We start from the raw sequence: 19,643 nt of genomic DNA, 5'->3' as shown, positions 1-19,643 counted from the left end.
CTGAAATATTTTAGCATGGTAGTTCCCTTCCTTTATTTCTTGCTATTTTTAAAAGAGGTAACCTTCTTAGTCTGTGCCTGCATGTCAGCCAAACACAAAAGAGAAATAGTAAGACCAAAATGTTGTGGCACCTTAAAGACTAATTTCTATATTTTAATGCAAGTTTTCATAGACAATTTCACTTCCTCAGACGTAAGAGTACGTGTCCTCTTATGTCTGTGGAAGTGGATTTGTCAATGAAAACTCACATGAAGATATAGCAATTAGTCTTTAAGGTCCCCTGTCCAGCTCCGATTCTGCTGGTTTCGGGACTGCCTCTTTGCCTCGGCCTGCTGGACAACTGTCTCTTCAAAATGGAAGAGGCCATGATGCACCATAATTTACTAAGTGATATTTTGGATATTATTTTCTTACTGAAAAAGCTCACTTTGAACATCCCTTAACACAGGGGTCCCCAACCTTTTTCACCCCACGGACCGGCTGGGGAAGGTGGGGCACCTCCATGCTCATGTGCAAACAGTGGCAGTGCTTGTGCAGGCGGGTGCTCATGCGCATGCATGAAGGCAGCACCACCATTCGCGCACGTGCACAAGCAAACAGCCTTTGCGGGTGTTTCATGCAGTGGGTGGGGCACGAGGTCTGTCTTCGCAGTCCAGTCTGACTCAGGCCACGGACCAACACCGGGCCACAAACTGGGGGTTGGGGCCTTAACAGATTTCATTTTAATATTAGTTCTGTTGCCTTCCTGACATCAGTTTTTTGGAGTTTGCTTAGATCACATCTTCACCAAGGGCTCAATATTATAATCATTTACCTGGGAGAAAATGAGAAGGTATGTTTTTAAATATACATATAGAGTATTGTGCTACAGGCTTTCTGTCACATGCTGGTTTGGTTTCTGAGAGCACAGGATAATATTATTGTACTATGAATATTAGTTTGACCATTTTAAAGACGGCAGTACCTTCACCTTACTTATGAAAATGCTTTTTCAAAGCTGTGGCTACTTGCAGGAATATTCATAACTATAAAACACTGGAAAATGCAGTCATTTTGCTACTGACAGATCATACAGTTCAGTGCTTGTAAAAAAAGAGAGCACAAAGTGTTCCAAAACCTCAGTTTTATTTATACAGATTGAAATACATCAGATAAAGACTGTTCCATTTTCAGCCCGCAACCTAGAGCCATTAACAAGTTTGGTTTCACCAGACATTCTGGCTGGACATCACAGAATTTGGAATTCTACGTAGAGTTAATCTCTCTCCGCTAGAGCAACAAGGTGTGTATCAATCTCAGCTTCTGTAAGGATACTAGAAGAGGGATGAAAGCAATAGAAATCACTTATTCATCAATGCAAAACAGCCACGTATGCACAATTAGAACATCCACACAAACTGGACAGCCCTACTTGTCTGTAAGAAACACACTAGTGATATTTTCATGTGGGCAAGCCTCAAAGCAAATTGACTTGTGATGTTTTAAAATAATATTCGTACTCAGTGAATTAAAGGCATCTTGGGTTTAAAAGCAGCTCCTCTGAAGTAATGACCATAGGGAAGAGTTCCCTTTCCCTTTCCCTAAGCTTGAGAGAATGGCAGGGGCTCATGCCTGCAGACACCATGAGACTCAGAACTCCTCTGAAGCAAGAGAGCCAGGGCTTCCAATCGTTTCTGAAGTGCAATGCAAGTTCAAATGAGAACTCGCTTCAACCAGTCAGCCAAGAGCAAGGCCGATGGTCAAAGTACTCCCCAATTTCACTTTCTTATTTTTTTATGAATACTATTTTGCATAGCTGAGGAGGACCAGCACTATGGGATCACATATGGGCTAAATTTCAGCTAGAACTGGTAATATTAAACTCAGGAAAGCTCTTATTATTCTATCACTGTAGTTCTGTGGTGTTCTCTGTTCTCTTTACTGTGAGACTTCTGACTCCAAACTGCAAATGGTAGTTTAGCACTGCTCTGACCCTTTAAATATCCCTGCAGCTCTTTCATTGTTGGGCCTTATGTGTTTAGGCCCATCTTCACCATGTTTAAAACCTTCATTGCTCTCCTCTTTCAAAACATTGATCACATCTTTACATTATCTCATGGTCTTTGCCCTCTAAAACTTTTCAAGTTTTGGGTATTCTTCAGGGTCACTTGGAAAGTTCTGCAATATGCACACTTCTTAAAAATCCCAGAAAGCATGCAGGTACTATTACCACACAGGCACAGATGATTATCCCACTGATTATGTACAATAAAATGAAACACTCTAGATTCTACTGCCATGGAGGAGAAATACCAGGATCAATTAAACTAGCTGTGAAAAACAAAGGAACTCATTGGTTGTTTTAAACAAAGTACACTAACAGGAATTCTACAAGCACTCTTTACCTGAATTTAGGATTATCGAGTGTAACGACTCCTACTTCTATTTCAGAAGGTTTGAAGTCAATGGACAGGACAGTAGAGAGGCAGGTTATTGCTGTCTAAAAGTTAATTACACAGGAAAACATTAGAATCAAAGAATATAAATACAAGAAACATTTGCATTCTGATACATGCTCAATCCAAACACAAAGCCCACTTAAAAGTATTTCAAATAGTCAATTCTAATAGAGTTCCCTCTTCTGTGTTGAGAAGCAGGGCAGAAAACTCAGCTTGCAGTCATTCTTTACAGCTCAGACTTGCAGAGTCAATTGCAAAACGGCTCATAGAGACATTCTGAGAAACAAGCCTGCCACTGGGTATACACAGAAACTATGTTAAAGTCTACATTTCCAATTTAATTAACACAGTGAAAAAGGAAAACTGCACATACTCTTTGTCTGGTAGTTGTATTTCCTATTTTGGAATACTCTGGAAAAACATCTATTCTAAAGGGTACAGCTAATTTTAAAATACAATTTCTTCCATTGACTTTAGATCCACAGCTAAACCAAAAAAAAGGGGGGGGGGGGAGGCAACAAGATGTCTTTGTTTTCAAGATCCTACAACAAGCCTGCTGTGTTAAGTCTGAATTCTTTATGTCACCACATAAAGTTACACAGGCAGAACTTTGCTAGGCACTGCACCCAGGCAATGAGCACTGTGAAAGTAAATTGCACAATCAGTTGCGCAGTTCCCAACATAACCGTGGAAGACGCCTGTTGAAGTGCTTTGTGAATAGCTCTTCCACTTTGATGCTATTACAGCCACCACTTAGATAACACTGAGTTACACAAGCATAGCTACTCAATAGGACTTCAGCCATAGAATCTTTGGCATCTATAAAAATCATGGCTCCTGGTGTGAGGGCATCTCATACTATGACACAAATGCAATGTTCTCTCCCATGGATTTAAAAGGGCTCCACAGAAAGCATTACTTGTAGTACCAGCCTTCTCTAATGTACTGATTTAACTACCAGTTGCCTCAGATTCAGCAAGTACAGTGGTGCCCCCAAGACAATGTTAATTCGTTTGCTGCCTTGTGAAAACATCGTCTTGCAAAATGCGGTTCCCCACTGGAATGCACTGGAATCCGTTTAATGTGTTCCAATGGGGACAAATTGTCGTCGTTTTGCAAAAATCGCCCATAGAGAAACCGTTTCGTGAAGCGCGGTTCAGCTGTAAAAATCACTGTCTTGCGAAAAACGATCCCGAAAACACCCGTTTTGAGAGTCGCGGACTCAGCTGTCAAAATCGTCGTCTTGAGAAAACTGGTCTCCCCCCCCAAAAAAAAACCCATCTCGCGAAGCACGGTCCAAAACGTCATCCAGCGAAAATCACCCATAGGAAACACCGTTTTGCAAAGCGCAATAGCGATTGCAAAAACTCATTGTCTAGCGAATTAACCGTTTTGCGAGGTAATTGTCTAGCGGGACACCACTGTACAATAAACACTAGAGAGCAAGCTGCAGTTCCAGATATTTGAAGGGTGCTGTATGGGATATAATGATAGTAAGAATGCCACTGATTTGAAAATGTACTTGAATTGAGGTTAAACCCATTTTTTTGGTAATTTACAATCACATCACTGAGAAAATGAATATATTAAAATTAAATATATTAAGGCAGAAAAGGAGCAATTTAGATACATACTTTTAAATAACAAGAGCTAACAACAGTTTGCTGAAGCTTCAAAATGCTACTCAAAAGTGTTATGTGTGCTCTGTGAAGTTATAACTCAAACATGATACAAAAAGCTGGGACTTCAACTGCCAGCTTTGTACGTCAAACACTAAAAGAAAATAATTTCATTAACAGAAGTTTATCTTTTTGTAAAAGCTACAAAGTATTTCATTTCAACATTCTGCTCCAACTGAGAGAATCAGATTTGCAGAACTACTGATATGCATGAACAAGCATGAAGTTTAACAGTTCTACTACAGCTATCAAAGGGCACAAAATGTATACAAAAGAGATTAATATTTTAGGCTTAATGATATTGGCTACAATTTGCAGAACAGCCCTCAGGATACAGATGATGACTGCAAACTAATTTCTTGTAGCCCCTGTTGCCAAGTCCTACTGCAGGACTAAACAAAACAACAACAACAACAACAAACAGACCCATTTGCAGCTGCTTCAGATTATTAGACATTTCAACACTACAAGCTGTGTCTTATTTTAACATGTTGTGCCTGCCTTCAAGGGATACTAGGCTACACTGGCTGGTTCCAACTAAAACAGAAATATTGAATTAATTTCACCTGTTAAATCCACACATATGTAAGTCCCATTGATCCCATGGGTCTATTCCACTTGTGGCTTACAATAGAAAGGAGCTCAATGTGGCCATTTTTTTAAACATCATAATTATGGTGGCCACAAGTAAAGCATTACAGGGCTTTTGTACCTTTAAAACATGTGTAGAAGAGGGAATATTATTTCACAGAAGATACACTTCCTGAAATTCCCTCTTCAACACAATTATTAATCTTTTCCACATCTCGCAAAAGTGATGGTGTGGTTGTTGAAATTTGGTTTGTTCCTGTCTCTGTTTGCAAACCACTATTTCAATGCATGGTTTAATGCTGACTTATGAACTCTAGCCTGGGCAAACTATGGCTAGCCATGATAACTAACCTTTGAATTGTAGTTTCTTCCTGGCTTGTTTTTTAAGAAAAGTATCCTGAAATAGTGGCATGGAGATGATACCCCTCAGGAGAGTCCTTATTCTTGCTCGTATTTGCCCAGCATGACTCTTCTACTGAAATGTGCCTAGCAATTGCCTGGCTTCTTCCTGGGCTCCTCTTAGCTGCAGCTGATTTCACTAGGGACTTCTGAAGAGACAGCTATAGTGGGGAAAAAATCTATGCTGAACTTCTTGTCTATATAGCAGACCCAAACGCGTCTTTCAAGAAGGGCATGACCTCTCCAGGCCACTAAGTGAACAAAACAGATTGATTAAACTTGTATACCATCTGATAGTACTAGAGCACTCTCTGGATGGTTTGCAATATAATTAAGCAAGGAACACTTTGCCTTCTAGCAAGCTGGACACTCATTTTACCAACCTTGGAAGGATGAGTCAACCTTGAGCCAGTTACCTGGATGGAACACAGGTCATGCGCAGATACTTGACTACAGTACTGCAGTTTAATCACTGTGCTCAGGGCACGTGGTTAATCTTGCTCTTGGTAACAGCAAGCAATCTTCTGTTAGGACACCCAACTCAAAAAATTATCTTGGAACTGATGCTAAAACATCAAACAACCACCAGTCTGACCAGCTGTTGACTCTAAGGAGACAGCTCTGAATTCAGGTGGCCAAACATGCTCGCCTCCCTGTATCAACATGTTTCCATTCCCTTCTCTGTGCACTCAACAAAAGCCTTTAATGAAACTGCCAAACTGCTCTCACCTGCTGTTCTACAGGTCAACTCTCACTAACAGAAAACAGCTGCTTTAATTAGTATCTGCCATATTACTTAAAAAACAGGTTGGTGTTCAACTGGGCTCAGGGCAAAGAGGGTTGGATCATTATTAAATACAACTGGATGATGAAACAGCGTTACTTCATGGTTCGTGTATGGTATGAGGTACAGAACAATGCACAAGAGTGGCATGGCAAGTCCCTCAACTCCAAGAACCACCACATGATGTACAGAAAACACTGGTATAGAGAGACTGCTTTGGATATGATGTTCTGCCAAAATTTAGCTATGGGTTGTTTATGTTAACCTTCTTTAGCAGGCAAGTGATACAGTGGACCCTCGACTTACGGAATTAATCTGTATTGGAATGGTGGCTACAGGTCGAAAAGTCTGTAGGTCGAGACTCCACTGACCTACAATGCATTGAAAACCGATTAATCCGTAACCGGTTGTTTCTGTTCCATTTTGTTGTGTTTTTTTCCAGTCTGTAGGTTGATTCTCCGGCTGCAAGTTGAACCTAAATTTGGCAGCCAGAGAAGTCTGTAACTCGAAAAGTCTGTAAGTGGAGCCGTCTGTAAGTCAAGGGTCCATTGTATGTCCTTCAGGGGTAGAATATACAGCTGTGGGAGGAGGGGACAAGAAAAAAAAGAGGGATTCCAGTGCTGCAAAAACCCACTGTTATGAAAGCAGATTACATGCCAGGGACTGTAAAGCTAGGAAATTTCACAGGCAGAATTCTGTTAAGGAAATGTACACAAATTGCAATTTGTAGTTATAGGAGCCAAAGGCTGCCCCACTGAAAATAAGGGGACTTCTTGCATGTACAGAAAGCAGTAAATTCCCTTGTGCAAATGGCAAGAAAAATTGCCTTTGCAACAGACCGCTGTGCATGTGTCGAGAGAGAGAGAATTTTGCCCCATATCTTCAAATCTGAAGCCTTGAGGGTGGTGGTGGAGGGGAACAAGATTAAATCTGTTTCCCCACTCAAAATATTTCCAGAGATCATGAGGTTCTATGTCACACTCTTGATCCAGCATTACAATTTTTATTTATTGCCGTCCTGATAAGCCAATTAAACAGGGCCTAGTATAGTAACTTAAGGTATATTCAAAAAGATGACTCTCTTATGATTTCATTCACAAACCTCTTCACTTACAGTAGTGCCTCAACTTACGAACGTCCCTACTTACAACTATTTCAAATTACGACCAGCTCTGACCGCAAAGTTTTGCTTCTACTTGTGACCGGAGCTTCCACTTACGAACAGAAAAAGGCAGGGGGAAAAGGTGAGAAATTCAAATTTCTAACTGTAGGTGGCGACAAGGCTGTTTCTTTGTTACTCTTTTGCCCCAGCAGTTAGAGTGTGTGTGTCGGAGGAGACTTGGGACTGTCTCCTTCTGCTTCTGAGTGAATGTGTATGTTTGCAGGGAGGCTTCGGGCTGCCTGGTAAGGAAGGTTTCTGCTGGGGTGGGAGTTATGTTTCAGTGCTATGATGGATCTTGGGGGGTTTGTTTGTTGGTTGGGTTCCCCCCCCATTTCCGATGGGTCTTGGCGGGTTGTTTGCTTTTTGGGTTTTTACTCCATCTCCAATGGGTCTTGGGGGGGTTGGTTGCTTTTGGGGGGGGGTTCCCCATTTCTGATGGGCCCTGCATGCTTCCCTTGCTTTTTCCTTTGTTTTCTTTGCATTTCCGACCTGCCCCCTTTGTTCTCTGTGCACTTCCGATCTGCTCCGTTTGTTTTCTGTGCATTTCCAATGGATCCTGCATACCTGATTGCTTTTCTTTGTTTCCCCCTTTGGCTGGGAGGGATTAATCATGTTTCTAATAAGTTGTGCAGTGATCTTTTTTGTGATTTTTTTTCTTCGACCGGAATGTATCAATTGCATGTCAATGCATTCCTATGGGAAATGGTGCTTCCACTTACGACCATTTCAAGTTACGTCAATCTTCTGGAAGTGATTATGCCCATAAGTCAAAGCACCACTGTACTAGAACAGCCGATCGTAAACCTAAATCAAGCAACCAGTGTTTATAAACAATGGATATGTTCAACTCCTTTTCCTAGTACATGCCCACAATAGGTAGCACCATGTTTCATGAAAGTAAAATAGGTGGATTTTCTTGCTTTGATAGAACAGAAATGCATGAAGTTTTACTCAATGTGCAATGCTACATCAACCGCAGATGTCTGAATCACAAGAGATCATTTTTTGTTCTTATCTGCGTAGCATTTTGCAAAGGAGAATCATCATACATTTTGACAATGACCATACGAAAGAAAAACATGTCATTGTCCCCCTCTCTTTCATCCCAAGCCTCAAACATTGTCTGCTATTTTGGAACCCAGGTTACCTCCACTGTTTGTTCAAATGTCCAGTCCAATTTTTTCTTCACTTTCTTTTCAAGAAAGCTAGTTGATTCCGTCTGTTTGACTCCTGCAGCTGTGGCCTTAAATCCACAATAGTATCCTGCTGGATCACACTTGTATACCTGAGGATTGTTTTCTTCATCAATGCCAATCATAATCATGCCTTTAGGAGAAAGAAACATTTTTAAATCAATATTCTCCACAAGCCAACATTTCAAATGTTCAGGATTGATTTTTGCCATCCAAGGGCTTTATTTTAGTCTACAGGCAAAACTTATCTGACTGCAATGCTGAGTGTGGCACAGTCCTCTGGTGAGGATGATTCATTTACTACCCACCTCCCAAGTCTGAACTGGGTAGGAAAGAACCATCCAGGCCGCTGCATTCAGTACTGCTCCCACAAGTTACAAATGTGGGGTGAAGATTGCAGATTGTTTGGCAACTTCATGGCCAGGATGCCTGAAAATCCTTAACTGTACAGGCTTAAACTGACAACCTCCTCCTGAAGCAAGTTCTCCACTGACTGCAGGCACATGGGGCACCTTTCCACAGTGCCCAACAACGGCCCAACAATGCATGCTCCCTCCCCGTCAGTTTCAGAAAAGCAGACAGGAAGTGTGAGCTGCTGTTGTAACCACCAGTACATGTCTCAGCAGGCTTTACTCTGGAAAATGGCTGGGTCGTGGTTAGCATATACAATATTTTGCCTGGCCTGCAAGAAAGTTCAATGAGTCTATACACTTGTGAAAATGGTAGAAGAGTACTGATAAAAGAGCCACCTTTGTCTGCCCACAGATAATTTAACTGCTCTTGTTTGTGTGTTCAATGCAGAACTGACTTCCCGCAGAGACAGAGCTTTCTGCTTCTTGGGAAACTGGCCACTATGAATCTCAGTGAAACAGTACTATGCTTCAGGGCTTGTTCTGTAGAGTTCAGTTTCCACTGTGCCTCCTAGAAGAGCCAGCCTGTTTGATTTTGTGTAAGCTGCACAATCTTAGGGCACCACCAGAAGAAAGTACTGGTAAACACTTCTGAGTAATTTATACACAGGAAACGCTATCAAGGTTAGAGTTAGAATCAATTTGACAATACCATACTATTTTTCTCAACACAGTAACATGTGTGTTGATGTTACAATTTGCATTTTAGCTGCACTTTTAAAATTGATATCATGAACCACCTTGGGTTCTGGTCTGGGAGAATGGTTAAGAACCTATTTGCTAAATACATAAATAATCCTGTTTCTCACAGTGGTTGAACAGGCACCTACAGGAAGACACAAGCAGGACATGAAAGCAAAAGCCCTCTCTAACTGCTGCTTCCCAGCATCTAGTGTTCGGTGGTATCTTGTCTCCAACTCTGTAGCAAGCACACAGCCATCATTACTAGAAGTCACTTGTCACTTCACCTCATAAATTTGTTTAATTTCATTACAGCTCAAGTTGGTGGCCATCACCCTAAGCTGTGAAAGTAATCTCTATAGTTTTCACTACTGAACAACCCTGGACTCCAGTATGACAAACCACCACTCCAACTCCACTTTTTCTGAAATATGGCTAGAAACCTATTGGTGTTTGTGTAAGATTTGGGTAATTTGTTATAGTCAATTATGGCTAAATGATAAGGACCTAAGGTGTATCTTGACTGGGAAGATGGACACATAATTGAAATGTGCCCTGGCACAATGTCAATTAATTGCTTATTAGCAACTGCAACTTATGCAAAACATATGGAAACAGCAATCTGATTCTGGCCTATGCAAGATACTATGCACCTCTAGCATTTTTCCACTTTCTTCCTAAACTACAAAAACTATAATCTGATAACCTTTTTATCACAGGAGAGTAGTGTCAGCATCTTGATCACTTTTCTTGCCTTTTTTGTACCTTTCATAGACTTACAGCAGTGGTTCCCAAACTTGGGTCACAAGATGTTTTTTCAGAAGCCTTCAACACTAGTTGTGCTGGCCAGGATTTCTGGAAGTTGCAGTCCAAAAACATCTGGGAATCCAAGGCTGGGAACCACTGTCCTACAGTATCCCTCGTTACATGTAGCAGCAAACACAACAGTATGCAATATTTTAAAGGCACTATGATATTGCTGATGTTAAACTTTATTAAATTGCTACATCTTAATGTTCAGTTTTAAAGATGAACCTATTCTCCATTTTGGAACAATATCTGAGATATGTTAACCCTCTTCAAAATCCACATATCTTTAAAGACAATTTCAAATTTGAAGGGGAAAAAAGCCTTTGGCGTAGAAATCAAAATAAATTCTTCTTGATCCCTGAACATTGTACACTGCAATACTATATCATTATCTGAAAACAGATTCTTGAAAATAAAGGGATTTGCATTATTTGGAAATAAATTCCATTCCAGAGTGCCTTGTACCTTTTAGCAAGGCTTCAGTTCCAAGAAACTGTTTTATTCAAACACGTATCTTAGCTTTCTCTCCCAAAAAGCAGAGTGGTGTACAAAGAAAAACAATAAGCAAAAAATCCCATCTGTAATACGGCTTTAATAAAAGCAAACAATACTTAAAATTCAGATTTCACTTGATGTTTTTTAGATATGCATCTGAACAGTTATAACAGGCAGAGTAGAATATTCAATACTGGTATAAGGCCTGAGCAAACCCACTACACAGCCTAGTAATCTTGGTCAATTCTCAACCTGAGAAAGAGTGAGGTAACAATGATTGTTATGTACCGTAATACAAAGCAGATATCCCTGTTATCAATAGAGCCCCGCCATCCATACAGCCCAGCCATCTTGATATATACTTAAATGTGTTTTGAAAGTCTTTTCTACAACTCCTTAAGACTGTATCTTCTCTTCACTAAAAATTGAGCATACAAACCTCCTACGTTTTAACCTCAAATACAACTGACATCCTATTCACATACAGCTAACTCTGAGGACAAATCAGTATGTACAAAAATTCTTTCGGAGACATCCCGTTTTGACATACAGGATACATTCAGGTAGGGTATCTTTTGGTGTAACTGTGTAAAGTGAGCATAGGAGGAGGGGGAGGATGGAACACACAAGCCTACAGTTGTGAGAAAAGGAAGATATTGAAATCATTCCCCGCTGTCACAGGAAGAAACACACAAATATTAATAGTTTTTGAAGAGGCAGCACAGGAGCCAGGGATACAAAACAGAAAGATTATTGGTCTAGATTACGGGCAGGAGAAATATGGCTCTTCAGATGTTTTGAGCTTCAGTTTCCACAATCCCCAGCCAGCAAAGAATTAGGTAATTTCAAGGGATCTGGAGCGGTGGAAAATTATACAGCCTTGGTCTAGATCAGGGGTCTCAAACATTTGAGGCCCGCTGGATGATAAGTTTGTGGCCCCCAACTTGATTGCCCCCCGAAGCGCCCACGCGTCCTCTGCTGTCAAGAGTCAAAAAAAGCCTTGCCTCACTCGCCGGCTCTCTCCCAAGACAGTGCCTTTTGCACCCTCCATCCGGAACTGCAGCCTGCCGGCCAGCCCGCCTGACTGCCAGCTGGCAGGCTGCAGTTCGGATGGAAGGGTGCAAGAGGCGCTAGGGCAAGCAAGGTGCGCTGCCATCCCTTCCCCCCCCCCCCCGAGTGCCCTAGCCACCGCCGAGTGATGCCTGAGAGCGGAGCTCGCTCCTGTCCCATCCTCGAAGAGCGCCTCCAAGCCGTCAACAGCAGCTGCTGCCACCTCTTCCAGGGAAGCAGCTCTCTGGCTCTCTTTCTCTCTCGGCACCCCTAGCACCAGCTTCGCAGGTGGCCGCCTCAGCACCTGGTGGTGCTTCCTCCTCCTCCTCTTCTTAGTCCTGCTTCAGCCACATCGGCTCTGGAGGCTGCCTGGGCTCGCCTTGCAAAGTTTGCTCCCCTGTCATGGTGGGGGTAGTTGCTGCTGCTGAGTGCGCCTTTTTTGAGGGGGGGCCCTCACAGGAAGGTTGTGTGCGTGCATTCATACACGTGCCTGTGGGCCCCCCGCCCCGTTCTGTTTAATTTTGCAGGTACCGGTGGGGGCTTTTCTCCTTTGGCAAGGAGATTTCTGTGAGGGTTCTTTTTTAAATTTTATGTCGTGCCCCCTTTCCCCCCCCGCTAGGTGGTCACCGGTGCTACCACCATTCTCTGTTTCTTTGTCCTGCTGCTGCTGGTGGTGGTGGTAGTGAAGAAGGAGGCTGGAGGGGGTCGTGGCCAGTGACCACAGCTCGTGCACCGCTCCACCTCGGAGCCCCAGCTGGACTAAGGAAACTCCTGGGTGGCTTCCTCAGGCTCTTGCCGTTTGGCGGAAAATCTGATGCGGCCCAGCCTCACCCAGATTCTGCCTCCTGCGGCCCCCAGGTAAACTGAGTTTGAGACCCCTGGTCTAGATGCTCCAAAGACCTGGGGGATCTTCAGTGACATTACAGCACAAGACGCTGCAGGTGGGGATTAGCCAAAAATTGTATCTCCCAATTTTCCATGAGCAGAACTCTGCTCAGGAAAGATCTCACCAGCAAAACAAAAAGTATATAATTTAGAATACTTACAACAACCAAGAGGCCTCATTTCTGCATTTTGTGTGTAGACCTGAGAAATGTCTGCAATCCTTTTACATAGCATGTCTACTGGAATGTCGTATCCATATTTGTATTTCCAGTTTGCAGCTTCATAACGGGCTCTCTGCACCTGGGACCTACTATCAGCTGAAATTAAAGAGAAAGAACTAAGTAATTCTTATCCATAACATAATAAACATATTGGCATAACTTATACTGTTAAAAGAAAAATATATTCCAAACCTTGCTTTCTCATGAAATAGATTTATACAATCATTTCAAACTCACCACTTCCCCACTCCATGGCTGCTGTGCAATATGCACAAGCTTATCTGCTCATTTGTCAACCACAAGTTTAAATTTAAATTGATCACATACATCACATGGAATATTAAATGCACTGTATATTTAAGTAAAAAAAACCTGAAACCTAAGCTTCAGGTCAATGTTGTAGACTACCCTCATTTGCTATATATCTGGATGATCTTTATACCTGTCATTCCTGTCATTACACATCCAATGTTTTCAGTTATTCTGAACAGGTGGGTCACTGTGCTAGAATCCAGTAGTTTGTCCTAATGGATAAAACAGAAAACAATTTTAGATAGTACTCCATTAGATGAAGCTTAGTTCCTAGGTTTTTTTTCTCCCTCCAAGCTACTAACACGGCATTTAAAAAATACTAAAAGCTGACAGAATTGAAAAAGATGATATGATGGAAACCATGAAGACCCCATTATCTTAAACAAGTTGGGGTTAGAACAGCCCTGTTTTAACAGCTTCATACATTTCCTCATATAGCTTGACTTTTCTCCAACAAATTATAGTTAATATTAACCATAATTTGTTGGTTAGGGTAACATGACGTAACACAATTAAGCAAAAACAAATACTTTCTAAACTCCTTCTAGAAGCTGCAATGGGGTGGGAATCACTTGTTACAGTGGATTCTTCACATACTGTACTATGCTCTAGTGCAAAAAAGAGCCTCTTGTTCTCAGCTGCAATCCGGTCCTAACAGAGGTATGGATGACCCAACTCTTCCACTTCTAGAATTTCTCAATTCTCCTCCCCACTTGAGAAGTTAAATGAGGAACCCCCTTGTCACCTCCAATCAATGACAGGAAATAAAATTGTTATCCCCTTGCCACACTTGTCCCAAAGAACCCCAGAACTTAAAACAAAGAGCAGTGGAGTTAATAATTAAATATCAACAGCATATAATCAAGGAAAAATCAGATTTCCCCAGTATACTGTTACTTACAGGTACTTTCTTTTGTGTGACGACAACCGCACAGTCCTTTCCACGAACAGCTACTGATGTAAGACCACCCTGGTTTATGGCCTTAAACGCATATTCTAAATGATACATTAAATATAATCAGATTTGGCAATAAAATAGTAACATATAAAATATTTTCAATGAGAACTCTAACAACTAACTTGTGCCTAATCAACATATTGCACAACTTGAATTTAATGTAAGCATATGTTAAATTTTCGTTATTTCATTATTTCTATGAAAACAGCTTTTCTCAACACATATAATGCATGGAACTTGGTAAGAAAAAGGCTTCTTTTCCCTTTGGGTTATCTTGACATTAACTTCAGAGATCTCTCTGGTGCACCTCAACATACTATGCCATACTGTAACCTACAGAATGTGTTTTTTGCTATATGGTGAATAGCTGATAGCAATATGTTAAGAGTTGATGTTCCCACCTTAGTGAGTGCTACACCATAACATACTGTCATAGCAAAGAGTTCAAAATACAATGTGAAGGCTTAGATAGAATCTTACACTACTGAAATAAATAGGTTCCCTCTTATGATTGCTCCTGTTATTGATCAGGCCCATCATTTCATTTTACATAAAATAACTCCATGGCTATCATAATACTATAGGTTTCATAAAATATCAAAACATTTATGCAAAGCCCCTCCACCATATCAAGTAACATCCCTTCACCCACCTATGGTCTGGATGTCCAGGTTTTAGACAAACCTCATATACACACTTCCACAAACATTGCATTCCCCAGGTTTCTAGTTAAAATAGAAGTACCACAAGCTAAGTGTACATTGCCTATATCACACCTCCCTTTCAAGGAAAGTAACAGTTATAAATATTGATACAAGTGGAGGTACATCCACTAGTACTGGATCAACATCACAGGCATGAAAACAGACTTACAATAATATGTTACATCCTTTATATTGGCAGAAACTGTAGCTTTCAACATGTATATACAATCTCACTATGTCCTTTCAGATATTTGATTTTTTTAAGATTCCAGAATCCCTGGTAATTCTGGTGTGATATAAATGTAATGTTCACATTCACGCTGTGCCTTCAATTTTCCATAAATAAATAAAAAAATTCTATTTGAAGGGTAGACAGGTTATTACAACAAAACCAACAAAGCCAGAATCCTGTTGCTTACATGATCGCACAAGGCCAATCTCACAGGCAATGCGAGAGATTTTCCAAGTCACCTGTCACACAACTGATCAGGAAGCTTATCATGTCAACACCCCCACAAGAGTTTATCTGGAAAACCCATCAACTGCTTTTGTAAATGTTCCTGCACACAGGGGGATTGTCCCTAGAGTCTTACAGAACAAAGATTAGCAGGCTTTATTGTGCCAATATATGGTTGCTAATGGAGCATACAAAAGATTTCATAAGAAAATCAGTCCATGCTAGATCAGAGCAAAGTCACTGACTGTGTGGATCATTAAAAGTTATTGATTATCCTAAAAGAAATGGTGTGTGCCACAACATTTGATTGTTCTCATATGTAATCTATACTCTAAACAAGAGAACACTGTTAGGACAGAATACAGAGGAAAAAATAGCTTCCCTTCGGTGCCTGACAAGGTTATGTCCTCTCCGTTCAACCTATATGTAGAACATATCATACGAAAAATTACAATAGATTCAGATGGAAAACTAGAATTGGTAGAAGAAACATGGATAGTTTAACATATGCAGTTATCATCATATTACTCGCAGAAAGCAGCAGTGACTTGAAACTACAGAAGGTTAAATAAGGAAGTGCAAAATTAGGACTGCAGATGAAATAAATAACTTTAATATTGACAATTAAAAATCCAAAATGGTTAAATATTCTGCATATCATTGATTAATCATCAATCTAAACAGAGAATGCAATCAAGAAGTTTTTTTAAAAAAAGACTTGGAAGTTCAACTATAAAGTAAACAGAAAAAGACAACTGAGTGAAGATGTTTCAATGAAGACCAAGATGAAGATCATCAGTACTACTGTATTCTTTATTACTACACATGGATGCAAAAGCACGATGGTGAAGAAATCCTTCAAGAAAAAAAGTTAACTTGTTTGAAATATGGTGTTGAAACAAGAGCTTTATTGACTTTCAGAAAGGCAAATAACTGGATTGTTGTTGTTCAGTCATTAAGTCATGTCCGACTTTTCCGTGACCCCCATGGACCAGAGCACGCCAAGCCCTCCTGCCTATCACTGCCTCCCGGAGTTTGGTCAATTTCATGTTGGTAGCTTCGATGACACCGTCCAGCCATCTTGTCCTCCGTCTTCCCCTTCTCCTCTTGCCCTCACACTTTCCCAACATCAGGTTCTTTTCCATCATTATTTCCCATAATAACTGGGTAGGCAACAATAATTAAAATGAGGCTACTGTACTTTACATATAGCAAGAAAAAACTAGAACAAACTTGAGACAGAAGCCACATGTTGCAAGACCTGAACAGGGCTGCTCATAGGACCCTTAGGAGGTCCCTAGTTCACCACACATTTAAAGTCCCTTAGTACATTTCTTTTAAAAGTATGGCTGCCGCCAGAAAATGCTTCGTTGTTTTTGTTGTAATCGCTTCTAGGCCTTAAAAAACCACACACACAATAAGCAGCACGCTTTGCCTGCCCCCCCCTTTTATGTCCCACTAACGTACCTATAACAAATAGAAAGACCCTGATGCAAAAGACTTAGGTAAAACGAGCTTACAACAACAAGGGTAGAAGATGGATATTTGACCAGGTGTAATTTTGAAGCCTGAAAAGTCACTCTCAAGTGATCCAACGCTGCCCATTTGCAGCTATTAGCGACACTTCTCGTATTTGCACCAACTCGGATTTCTTTCAGTTTCGCTTTTGAAAGACAACCTTTATTTTGCTGCACAAGGCTGCCCGTTTACAGTGGGAAACACCTTACCGAAATCCCCCTGAAAGCAACCGTGCTTTATGTACGGTTTCCATAACGGAAAAGGATGGCAGAAGTAGGCAATATATCAGAAAAAAAAACTAACACAGACTAACACGGCTACTTCTTCCCACCCGCCTTTCTTCTCCACAACTTCCGAGAGAAGGCAGCGGATCTCTGCTCCTCTTGAGGAGCGTTTCCCACCCTTCCATATAAACTTATCCGACTGAAAACAGGGAAGGAAACGCGAGGCCTTGGTTCATGACGGGGCGGTTCTTGCCTGACGCTTACCTACTTGGTAGAGGCGACCCTCGGGAGAAAATATAGTGATGTGCCGGTCGAACCCGGCGCTAGACCCTCGTGACATAGCCGTGTAGGAAAAGGAAAAGCGCCAACAAAAGGAGAAACGACCAGGAAAACCACCCTGCAGGTCCCGGTTTCAGCGGCCAGAGTGCAAGCAACAGCGGGAGTACTTCCGGGCCACATTCTTTTGCGCAGGCGCACTTAGCCTCCGTTCTTACGGGGAGCAAAAGAGCCGCCGACTCGCTTCCTTTTCAGTTGCTCCTTAGTCATTGCGTACAATGCGCAGGCGCACGAAGCGACGCTTACAGGGGGTAGAGCGAAGCGTGACATAAAGCGGTGCTTTACTGTATTTAAACGTGGAGCGGTTGCCTCGTGGGCATGCGCAGACGTGAAGGTTCTTTCATTTTTGTTGGCGTTACTGACCTTCTGAATCAGAACCGTAAACGTGTACGGGCTTATTTAAATTTAAATGGGAACCAGACCCTTCTCGAAGAGGAAATTTCAGCAGATGCAGCTGTTGATACGAGGATTACCTGCTGAAATTTCCTTTTCAACACCCGCTTAGTGGGGACTACCACCTGAATGTCCCACCAACTCTTAGACCAAACATAGTCCTGCAGTATCTTAAAAACTAAATCCTAAATCCCATGGCTGTCCAAACTAAAACTGACTAGCAGAATGTGGAGACAGAAACCCCCACTGATCCAACGGGTCCATTTTGGGTGGGCCTACAATTAGATTTATTATACAGCACAAGCTTTTTGGGAGTGCAGCCCACTTCAACATATCATGAAGTGTTTTCCAGAATATCATCTGCTAGTCTTAAAGATGCTCTGCAATCTTTTATTCACACATACTTAAAAGTAAGATAATACATGACACCAAAAGTAAATTAAGTGCATAAACTTTTGACCATGACAATTCATCTTTAATAGTCATTAATATTTTGGCACTATATAAACAAACATAGCACTGGTCTCTATATATTCTGTTGTATGCTTTAAAAAAAATCCCCAGTTCAGACCTTTAATTTAGACTGGAGCTTCTTTATTGCTCATTACAATACATTGCATATGGCCTTTATATGTTCTATGTCAGGTGGTTCTTGTTATGTGCCCTCAAGTCACCCACAACATACGGTGATTCCATGAATGAGCAATTTCCAAAATGCGCTGTTCTAAATATATTTTTTCTCTCCCCTCGTTTTTGTCTCACCTTGTCTAAGTTCTTTCCTTTATTTAAAATTGTTTTAATCATATTGTAATTACGTTTGTTGTAAGCTGCCTAGAGTGGTTTTAAGTGGCTAGATAGGCGGGATATAAATAAAATAAATAAATAAATAAATAAATAAATAAATAAATAAATAAATAAATAGTCCTGCTCAGTTCTTGCAAACAAAAGCCTGCGGTTCTTTTAGGGAGTCAAACCATTTCATATTTAGCCTTCTTCTTTTCCTGCTGTTTTCAACTTTCCCCAGCATTATTGTCTTTTCCAGAGAATCTGGGCTTCTCATGATGTACCCAAAGTATAAAAGTCTCAATTTCAACATTTTCGCCTCAGAAGATAGTTCAAGCTTGATTTGATCTAGGACTCACTTGTTCATCTTTCTAGCAGTTCAGGGTATCCACAAAACTCTCCTCCAACACCACATGCAAACAATTTTTTCCCTCTCCAGCTTTTATACCCATACACAATGGTTAGAAAAAAATAGTGTGGATGGTCTTGGTCTCCAGTGACTAGAGATGTAAAAATTTTTAAAATTTCAATTTTTTCCTGGAAAATTGTTTTCCTTTGTTTTGAGAAAAAAAAATGTAATTTTCAGAGATTTTACATTTCTGCCAGTGACACACATTGTGATATTTTCTAATTCCTTCATCGCTGTCCTTCCTAGTCTCAGCCTTCTGATTTATTGACTGCAGTCTCCAATTTGCATTGATGATTGAACCAAGGTATACAAAATCTCTGACCATTTCAATTTCTTTATTGTCAATGTTAAAACTGTTTAGTTCTTCTCTAGTCATTATTTTTGTTGTCTTCTTATTTAACTGCAGTCCTGCTTTGGCACTTTTCCCCTTCACTTTCACTGAAATGTATTTCAAGTCATTTTCACTCCTGCTTCATCTGAATCTAGTCTAGCTTTCTGTATAATTCTGCATACAAATTGAATTGATACACCCTTGTCTGATAAACCATTCTGTCTGTCCATATTGTCCTAACAGTGGCTTCTTATCCACAAAAGTTATTAATCAGAACAATCAAGTGCTGAGGCACACCTATTTCTTTCAAAACAACCTGTAATTTTCATTATCTATATGGTCAAAGGCTTTGCTGTAGTCTGCAAAGCATAGATTGATCTTCTGGTCATGGATTTATGTAGACTGGAACTTTTTAATGAA

At 40.8% G+C, this 19,643-nt stretch overlaps 1 protein-coding gene across 2 annotated transcripts; it reads right to left on the bottom strand.

Annotated features, from left to right (window-relative positions):
• Window positions 1–1,106: 1,106 nt before the first annotated feature.
• On the bottom strand, window positions 1,107–17,577 carry PSMA6 (proteasome 20S subunit alpha 6). Of its 2 annotated transcripts, none has more exons than XM_072986369.2 (7): window positions 17,236–17,577; window positions 14,012–14,106; window positions 13,241–13,322; window positions 12,739–12,894; window positions 8,201–8,379; window positions 2,385–2,479; window positions 1,107–1,313 (listed from the first exon to the last, which is right to left on the bottom strand). In XM_072986369.2, exons 1-7 carry the CDS (start codon window positions 17,309–17,311, stop codon window positions 1,256–1,258), a joined length of 741 nt encoding a protein of 246 aa, XP_072842470.1. In that variant the 5' UTR covers window positions 17,312–17,577; the 3' UTR covers window positions 1,107–1,255. The 2 variants fall into 2 exon arrangements, with proteins under 2 accessions (XP_072842470.1, XP_078248494.1); XM_078392368.1 differs by lacking the exon at window positions 17,236–17,577 and adding an exon at window positions 16,750–16,885.
• Window positions 17,578–19,643: the final 2,066 nt, after the last annotated feature.

Source organism: Pogona vitticeps, chromosome 1 (genome assembly GCF_051106095.1).
Source record: "Pogona vitticeps strain Pit_001003342236 chromosome 1, PviZW2.1, whole genome shotgun sequence".
NCBI classification, from domain to species: Eukaryota; Metazoa; Chordata; class Lepidosauria; order Squamata; family Agamidae; genus Pogona; species Pogona vitticeps.
This window is presented reverse-complemented; position numbering and strand designations above follow the sequence as displayed.